This window comes from Chenopodium album, chromosome 2, assembly GCF_948465745.1.
Source record: "Chenopodium album chromosome 2, dcCheAlbu1.1, whole genome shotgun sequence".
In the NCBI taxonomy this organism is placed as follows: Eukaryota; Viridiplantae; Streptophyta; class Magnoliopsida; order Caryophyllales; family Amaranthaceae; genus Chenopodium; species Chenopodium album.
Window position 1 is genome coordinate 13,240,927 of NC_137835.1, and position 9,555 is coordinate 13,250,481.

At 35.8% G+C, this 9,555-nt stretch overlaps 1 protein-coding gene across 1 annotated transcript; it reads left to right on the top strand.

The window, feature by feature from the left end:
- The first annotated feature begins 521 nt into the window (after positions 1-521).
- On the top strand, positions 522-7,051 carry LOC145596371 (PHD finger protein ALFIN-LIKE 1-like). The gene is made up of 5 exons (XM_081652633.1): positions 522-826; positions 938-970; positions 2,042-2,264; positions 5,873-5,993; positions 6,535-7,051. Exons 1-5 carry the CDS (start codon positions 739-741, stop codon positions 6,793-6,795), a joined length of 726 nt encoding a protein of 241 aa, XP_081508759.1. The 5' UTR covers positions 522-738; the 3' UTR covers positions 6,796-7,051.
- Positions 7,052-9,555: the final 2,504 nt, after the last annotated feature.

Below are 9,555 nucleotides of genomic sequence, written 5' to 3' on the forward strand. Positions count from 1 at the left end.
TTTTTTAATATTACATTCCCATTTACCAATTGCTACATTAATTACCTTGACATTAAAATCTTTATTATTTCAATTGAATTTCTCTTATTAGGATTCATTTTTAATATATCCCGTGATTATATTTTTTTCTCCAAACTTTTGAATACCCTACATCTATTTTTCTAATTCCGCGTGTTTTGGCTGAGGATCAAATCCATCTTACAAGTGACTGACGTGGAAGGACTATCTCCATCCACCAAGCCAGCCTAAATAATCTTATCTGGATTGATACGCTATGATACGATATTCACTGCGTATCATACATCTCCATATTTGGTCAGAAAAACTAAAGCATAATCACGATCCGAGCTGATCTTATCCTTGGCTAGGCTAGGTTAGGTTAGGGTTAAGTTGACTCAATCAAAGTAAGGGTTAACTTGGACATTAGCCTATAAAATGTCACATCAAAGTCACATGAAAGGGTCCCAATTATCAAGGTTGCATATTTTAGCAACCACCTTCAACTCTCTCTCTCTCTCTCTCTTTCTTTCTCTGTCTCTTGTGGCGATCTCACCGCACTTCTCCCCTCTTTCTCTCTCCTCTGAATGACAACAAAACTCCACTCTTTGTCCTCCAATTCAACCATTTCTTCACTCACTTCCTCATACCCTTTTCATCTTTTCCTGTAATTTATTTTTCTTTGTTAAATTCTTAACAAATAAAACCCTTTTAAACTGCTTTTTATAACGATAATTAATTATGTCATCCTCAAATCCTCGAACTGTGGAAGAGATCTTCAAGGATTTTAGCGCTCGTCGTGCTGCTATTGTTCGTGCTCTTACTTCTGGTACTTTCTGGGTTTTTCTCTCTCCTTTTTTTTTTTTTTTCAATTTTTGATTTCTGGGTTTTTTTGGGTAACCGTTTTGTGATCTGGGTTTTTGTTGTTTTTTTAATTTAGATGTTGACGAATTCTATGGACTTTGCGATCCGGGTAAGTTGAATTTTCTTTTCTTATTTTGTGATTATTTTTCATGGGTTTTTGATTCCGATGCCTATTTTAGTTAATTGGGAAAATGGGGTTTCAGATTTGATGGTTGATAAGATTTTTTAGGTCAATTTTGGATTATGTTCTTGTTCAGTTTGTACATTTGGATTTTATTGTTTTCGTATTGTTGTAATTTTTATGGGTAATTGTAATTTGGCGTTGTTTTCATGAAATTCTTTTATTTCTGGGTTACTGAGTTTTCATACTTGTTAGTTGTTACCCAGTTCAATGCTGTATGTAGTTGTTGAAGTTAGTTGGCTCTTAAATTTTGGATAAAAAATTCGGTTTTGCAAAGTCTTCAAAAAAATTAAAATTTTATTAAAAAAATTAAAATTTTATTAAAAAAATTCAGCCTTTTTGTTTTTTTTTTAAGACATAAAAAAACTCAGATTTATTGAGTGTATTTTTGTACTGAATTTTGATATCGAAATTCAGTGGTTAGCCTGAAGTTAAAATCTCAATATCAGATTTGGGTAGTTGGTGATGCATGAATACAAAAAGGGTTATTTTGTCTCAATTAATCAATCAATCAATCAAAGCCTTAATCCCATAATTGGTTAATTTGACTAATTTTGTTTAATTTTAAGTACATTAGTGAGATGAGTTATGTTGCATAGGAATTACATTGTCCTGTATTTTCATACGAGAGGATTTAGGTACAGGGGCAGGTGACAGCACCTTTTTTCTTAACATATCTCCTTTAAAATAGAGGTTCAAGATGAGCAAAATGTGTTTTACTTAACATGTTTGTAATATCTCCATGATTTGAGTAGTAAAGAAATGTCATCTGGATAGACCATCTTATAATGGGATTTAATCACGTAATTTACTGAACTTTCAATAGTATAAGGCTGATATCTGACCTTGAGGCTACACTGTAAGGCCAGAGCCTTGCTATTGCTATTGCTATTGTTATTAGCTATTGTGATATGTTACTGTGTAAGTGATATCTTGCTGAACCATGGTGCTAGAGTAGCTGATATTGTTTCATTTTGCTTGTTTTGTGTCTCCTTGCAGAGAAGGAGAACTTGTGCTTGTATGGGCATCCGAATGAATCGTGGGAAGTTAATCTCCCTGCAGAAGAAGTACCACCTGAGCTTCCCGAGCCAGCTCTTGGGATCAACTTTGCACGGGATGGAATGAACAGGAGAGATTGGCTTTCTTTAGTTGCTGTGCACAGTGATTGTTGGTTGTTATCTGTGGGTTTCTATTTTGGTGCACGTCTTAACCGCAATGAGAGGTATATATTTTCTGTTGGTCTTGTGTGTGGTTATATGCTTGTCTTTCCTTTTTATAAGGATGGACACAAGCTCTTCTGAGATATGTTGATAACCTGATAGTTATGCTGTGGATGACATGTTGGTTTATTGTTGTCATTTGATGTACATGTGCGCAGTTAATTTTGTCATGTACTCATGTTGACATGATTAAACACATTTATGGTTCTCCAATCTGCTTGGAGACAGCTGTCTATACAAACCAAAGTTTGGAAAATAGGAAGCAGAGAGAGGGAGATTTGGGGGTAATCATTTCCCCAGACTTCAGAGGCAGTGTTAAATGGTGAAAGAGACAGATGGAAAGTCAACTTTAGTGGTGGAAGTAGGGGCTGACTATATTGGGTTCTCTGAGGATAATAGTTGAGGACTAGTGATGGACCTGATGGCGTAGCCGCGTAGGACCAATAAGGGCAAGATTTAGACATGACAGGATGTTGAAAATAAAATTGCCAATGATGTTTGGCTTTGTTGGTGAGAGTCGTAGAAGAGGGTGGTGAAATTTGATCTAGAGTCTTTTTTTTAGGGATGATAGAAGAGGAAGATAGGAGGGAAAGGGAAGACTATATGGTTAGAGGGGTAAGGGAAGACTATATGGTTAGAGGGGTTGGGGAAGACACGAGTGGAAGTCTTAGTAAAATTAAGCACATAGGCTTAAGATGTCACTGTTGTAAGTTTTGTAACTTTTCTATGCCTCCACCCTATATTATACATCCACATGATTTTTTTTTTTTTTTTTTCCCAATAGTATTATGTGAATATTATAATACTTGGTATTTTACCAATGTAGTAATTCTTGTTAATGATTGAATACCTACCGTTTCTCAATATGTGCATAGTCCTCTTTTTCTATAATTAAATTGCATAGTGGAGTTACATTGTGATTGGTGTTTGTCTTGCATTTGCTTAAAATGATAAAAATGTGTCTCCTTAGGGTGGTTTAGAAATTCTATGGGCATGTCATTACATGAAAGAATTTAGTTAGAGTGGAGTCCTCATGTCCCAAATTTTGAGTTGTGGCAAGTTGCAGACCAGTTGCACACCAGTTGCACACCTGAATAATGTATCCATAGTTAACCTATACTACCTCCATGTAACAGCCATTATGCATTCTATAAAGTTTCCCTCTGTTGCTTTGTTAAGTTTGTCATTTTATTTTTAGTAGAAAACTGTAAGTGAAATAAGAAGCTGGTTGGTTTTTAGAGAAATGGAAAGGAAATCAGAATCATAAACTCCTTTGTTGCTGTTTGGTTGTGCACTATTTTGATTAGAATGTTCAATTGGCTAGGATGGATGATTCATTAATAGAGGAGCGAACACTGAACAGTGGCAGATTTAAGTCAGTTGGGGCATTAATGTTGGGATTTTGAGAGCTGTGTGCGTTGTTGCTGAGATATAAAGAAGGGTCTGGAATCTTGACAGGAAGAGAGAGGTGAAGGGAGGATTAACAAATATAAATATCCTTTTTGCTCAACTTAACGATACCCCCCCCCACCCCCCCCCCCCCCCCCCCGGGGGGGGGGACTGTAATTTTTTTTGTCTTTAGTTTCTCTTTCTTCATTTCATTCCTTTCCTTACTCTTGAACGCATTTTGAATTTACTTTGACATTTTAAAAGGGGAGGGTACTCATGGGAGGACTCTACTGAATGGAATTTGCCTGCATGAACATTAGTTTCAAATAGAAACTTATCGCTGATGATTATAAGAATGAGTGGCCATTTAGAAAGGCATATTACAACTTTGAAAGCAAGTTCAAATTGAAGTTAAGGATTTTAGAGTAACAGTCTTTAAGAAGCCATCCTATAGAAAAACTGGGGAACTCTAATGATTCCTATGACGTATTCAGGTTCTGTAGAAAACCACCAAATAAAGTGTCCCACATCATAGAGTAGTAGAAATAGACCCCTTTATAATCTTGAGTTACTCCTATTGCAAATTGGTTTTAGGACAGAACCTCCTTTGGGCTTGTAAATGGTTCAAACTTTCTTCCATTGATGGGTGTGGCACTGTGTCCCAAACCCTTTTGGCCATTGGCAATTTTGACTTTCAGTTGATTGACAAGTGCTCTCTCTTTTATTTCCTCTGACGTTTTGTCTCTTCATTTCTTTCTTGGAAGATTATCTTAGATATACTCTCTATGGGGTACTATATAAGTAACCTTCTAGACTCTATCCCCCTTAAGCTTCTGCATTTTTTTTGATTCCATTGAAGTTTGACTTACCTGGGGATGAATCATATGATAATTTCCCTGCAGCTGTTTGTGATTGATCATAGCTTATTAATATCCACTTGTTAAACCAACTTGAGTCACACCGTGTTCTTTTTCTGAGAAGGTAAACTATCTAGTATGTACCCAAAGTAATTGATTACCTTAATCCTTTTAGTAACTGAGTTAGTGAAACATTTTCAACCACTTATACATTTTGTTGATGAAAATAGGTTGCTAGTAGGATTGATGAGATAGGATGCATGTGTCGTGTGTCTCATTATCTTGGCTTGAATGTGTGCAATGTGGTATCTGTATTTAGATTCTAATGTCGTTAAAGTAGCTGGCTTACACTCTGATATGTCTTGGCTTCTCTCTTATGAGATTTTCTGTGCTATCTGCATTGAGCTGTCACTCGGTGTGGTAAATTGATGATAAACATTTAACTTTGCTAGTCTGCGGCTTATTAAAAAAATCTTGCCTCAAGCAGGCTGGGACACATGAGGCACTTATCTGTGATTTATGGGTTCACTTCCCCCCTTTTTTTTTATTCCCTTTGTCCCTAAATATAACCACCATTTCCCCCAAACTCTTGTCCCTAACTATAATTCCCAATTCTCATTTGGGCGGGGTAATTAACCAATACTTTTTTTTTTTTCCTTCCTTATTTTACCTTTTTATTGTTAACTTTCAATCAAGAAAACCCCTCTATCCTCCATATTTTATCTTGTTGACCCTAAAAATAATAAACTGTTTCCACTACCTTACTTTTATATTAAATTTAAGAAATAGTACTCCCATTCCGATTTATTCCCTAAGAATGTGTGACTGGGAGACGTGGGGCTTTTATTGGAGGACAGGAGTAAAGAGGATTGATTTGTTATTAACTGGGGTGAAAGGGGACACTGGTTTGTGACTGTATTGCCATTTTTATTTTTTTAACTTGAAATATGCTACTCCGTAATTACTACTCCCTTCATTTCGAAAGATTGTTACTCGTACATTTGATGAATTTATGCGGTTATCAAGGAAAAGGAGATGGTGGAAATGATTAGATGTCACATATGTCGGGTACTTCACAGTTGGACATGGATGACTCAAGACATTTCATTTTTCATCAAAACATGCAAATTCTCCATAAATGCCTCTGACACTTAGATACATACCTGTTTCCAATACTTTGAATCTAGTCCAAACATAGTTTACCGAGATCTCAGTTTATGCTGTCTGTTTATTTGTTCTGCGAGTGTATTTTGTGTCGGCTTTGAATTAAAACAGCAGGCTGCTTATGTTCACAATTTTCTTTATTGTCAGTTGTGAAGAACATTATTGATAAAAGTTCTTTTTTTTTTTTTTTTCTTTTTCAGGAAGCGTCTATTCAGTATGATAAACGAACTGCCAACTGTCTTTGAAGTTGTGACAGAAAAGAAGCCTGTTAAGGACAAGCCTAGTGTGGATAGTGGTAGCAAATCCCGAGGAAGCACCAAGGTGAGAATAATAGCAGTAGTTCATCATTATCTGGTTGTATTGATACATTATTAGGATTGTTGAATCCTGAGAGTTCCATTGAACTCTTGTTTATGCTTTTTGATAATACAGATATCAGTGACTTGTCTCTTGTGTCTTCTCTGGCATGTTTGTGATACACATCACATTGAATTTATGTGCTTTTAATTTTTTTGGTTATTGAGGGAGAAGGCGGGGGCTGATTCATATTGATTATATCAAATACTGTTGTGTGAAAAAATTTTATACATAGTATTTTGAATTCAGAATTACATTTTGCCAAAACAAAAACAGAAACAACCTGCTTCTGTATGCTAGTCTCTCTCTGACCTGTATTATTTACACCACTTAGATTGCTACAAACTGTTAGGTATCGGTGTGAAATGTATATTTGCTACCGGATCTAGTATAAACTAGGAGATTGAAGGTGGTATGCTTGTGGGAAGGGAGAAAGTGTTTTTTTTAAGTCCACATTCTTGGGGCATTTCCTTTGGGTCAATAATGCCCCTTTGTTTTCTTGCAGAGAGCAAGTGATGGGCAGATCAAGAGCACTCCCAAGCTGGCAGCTGATGAGGGCTTTGAGGATGATGAAGATGAGCAGGGTGAGACACTGTGTGGCAGCTGTGGTGGTAATTACAGCGCAGATGAATTTTGGATTTGCTGTGATATTTGCGAAAGGTGGTTCCATGGCAAGTGCGTGAAGATAACTCCGGCCAAGGCCGAAAACATTAAGCAGTACAAATGCCCATCTTGCAGCTTGAAGAAGACAGGCCGTAGTCACTGATGCTGGTACAAGGAAGATCAGAAGAATTTTTACCTGGGTGGCTGACATAGTATAGCAGATACTAAAAACTATCTTTAAAGTATGAAATTTGTAGTTAAATTTGTTGCCAGCTGATGTTTGTTTATACAGCACCCGCATTTTAATGTGATCCAAGATTTCTTTATCTGTCTGGGAGTCTTGTATTTTCTTGTATCGGATAGTCTGGTTTATGATAAATGTATTCGTATTAGTAGCGATAGGCAATAGCCAATCACAACTTGATGTTATCAGTAACACATAGGTTGATTGTCTTAAAATTTCAAGTATTCAGCAATCATTATACATCGAAAGCTGAATTTATTAAACTTAGCCCCAAAAGTTTCTCATTCTAAAATGTTTTGATATACTCCATTTTTTAATAATTAATCTTATCTGAATTCTTCAAGATTCCAATGCAAAATGGAATCTATAATTAATTGAATATCTATATCAAAATATACTCAAGTGAGTTTTTGTTAGATTATTCTTTTTGATTTTTAGTATTAAATACTTCTTATATAATAATTTGTATATTATGATATATATATATATATATATGTTAAGATTTCTTAATTATCCAATTAAATTTTGCATTGAAAAATTGACTGAAGGAAAGGACTAGAATGAAATGACAAGTTAGGATGATAGAGGTACTCCTTCCTCCTAGAATAATTGACACACTTAACACTTGTTGTTGTTGTTGTTTTTTTTTTTTTCTCAACTTTAACCATTTTTTTTTAAAAATATTATTTAAAATAAAATGTTAATAAACAAATTGTCGTTGGATTTATCCTTAATGTATATTGTTATTGGAATATTAATTTTTTTTTTTACTAAAAATTATTATATATAATATCTTTTGATGGTCAAACTTAATGATATTACCTTCGTAGGTTATGTGCAACGATTTGACATAAAGTAGAGAGGAAAAATATCTAATCGTTGCACATAATCTGTAACGGAGGTAGTATAAAAAGTCAAGTGTATCAATTATTTTGGGATGGAGAAAATAATCAGCAAACAAAAATCACTCTACCAAACAAATTCATTTGTAAGATATGACAAGTCACAAGAAATTAAAAAAAAAAAGGAAAAATTGAGTTTATAAATCCCAACTTTGGGCGGTTTACTATAAAAAAATCCCAACTATGTATTATCCCTAAAAAATCCCAACTTTGATACCCATTTTCTTTTAAATCCCAGATGACCGGTTACTTGAAGAGAAGGTTAACTCATTTTTTCTAAAAAAAAAAATTGCCACTTGTCAGAATTTTAATGGTCCAAAAAATAAAATTAATTTTTTTTACAAAAATCTAATTTATTCAAAAATAAAAATAAAAAATAAAAATAAAAATAAAAAATAAAAATAAAAAAAACCCAGCCCCCACCCCATCCCGGAAAACACCTCACCCCCACCCCACCCTGTCGGGAAATCGCCCCCATCCCCGAAAACCCCTCCCCCACCGTTGGAAAACGGCGTCCACCCTTCCCCCACCCCCGATAATCCCTCCCTGTCACCAGAATCCGGCGAAAAACCCTCCCCCCACCCTCGCGAAACCCTCCCACCCCCTCCCAAAACCCCTACCCTCGAAATCGCCCCTCTTCCCTTCCCCTACCCCTGAAATCGACCCACGGTTAGGGAAGGGGAAGGGGGCGTTTTCGAAGGTGGGGGTTAGGGGAGGGGTGTTTTCCGGGTTAGGGGGGGTTAGTGGGTGGGTTTCGCGAGGGTGGGAGGAGCAAAAGGGGTGGGTTTCGAGGGTGGGAGAAGGTTGGTTGTCGGATTCCGGCGACGGGGAGGGGTTGTCGGGTATTGGGGGGGGGGGCAATAATCTGGCGGGGGAGGGGTGCGGGTAGGTTGTTTTCCGGGATGGGTGGGGGCTGCTGTGTTTAATATTTTTTTTTTGGTTTTTTAGTTTTTTTTTTGAATTATTTTTTGACCAATCCCGTGTTGACACGTGGATTGGAACCTAGGTAACAGGTTAGGTGACCTGTTAGGATCTTTAAAAGAAAATGGGTATTAAAGTTAGGATTTTTGAGGGATAATGCATAGTTGGGATTTTTTTATAGTAAATTACCCAAAGTTGGGATTTATAAACTCAAATTTTCCAAAAAAAACTATTACTCTTGCTTCCAATTTTCGATAAAAATTAAATAAAATTATTACTAGCCGACTTGGTAAAACTGGTTTTGTTTTTTGTTTTGGGGGTAAATATGGATTGATTATTTACTTGTTACTTGATTAAAAAAAAATTCGTAAAGACTAGCCGTTAAAAATGGCACAACTAAGGATAAATATTACGCGCAAAATCTTATAGATTTACGTAGGTACTCAGTTAGTTACATTCTTTGGTTTAGTTTAGGAAAGTACTTTTCATCATTCCATGCATTAATTCTATCTACACCATCAAACTTTCATAAACTATATATTAGACCGTTAAATGTTATAGATTTAGCGCGCAAAATCTTTTAGATATTATTTGGTAAGTTAATTTAGGAATGTACTTAGCTTGACCATCAAGTTCATCAACTCTATGATTTCAACCGGCAATATCATACTTTCCTAATTTAAACCTAATTCATACATTCATGCTTTTCATTCTATATATACTCTTAACATTCTATGCTTTCTTTCACAGTACAACAATCATCCCTTCCTCCAATTTCCTTTCCTTTCCTTTCGTCGCCGAATTCGTAAACCAAACACCCTTAGCTTCGTACCACCACAAGATCAACCAAGAAAAT

Excerpts from the sequence above, each read along its gene's own strand:
- LOC145596371 (XM_081652633.1), top strand. The coding sequence starts at position 739 with ATGTCATCCTCAAATCCTCGAACTGTGGAAGAGATCTTCAAGGATTTT. Across the intron at positions 2,265-5,872 it reads CGTCTTAACCGCAATGAGAG|GAAGCGTCTATTCAGTATGA; the intron begins GTATATATTTTC and ends TTTCTTTTTCAG. Across the intron at positions 5,994-6,534 it reads AATCCCGAGGAAGCACCAAG|AGAGCAAGTGATGGGCAGAT; the intron begins GTGAGAATAATA and ends GTTTTCTTGCAG.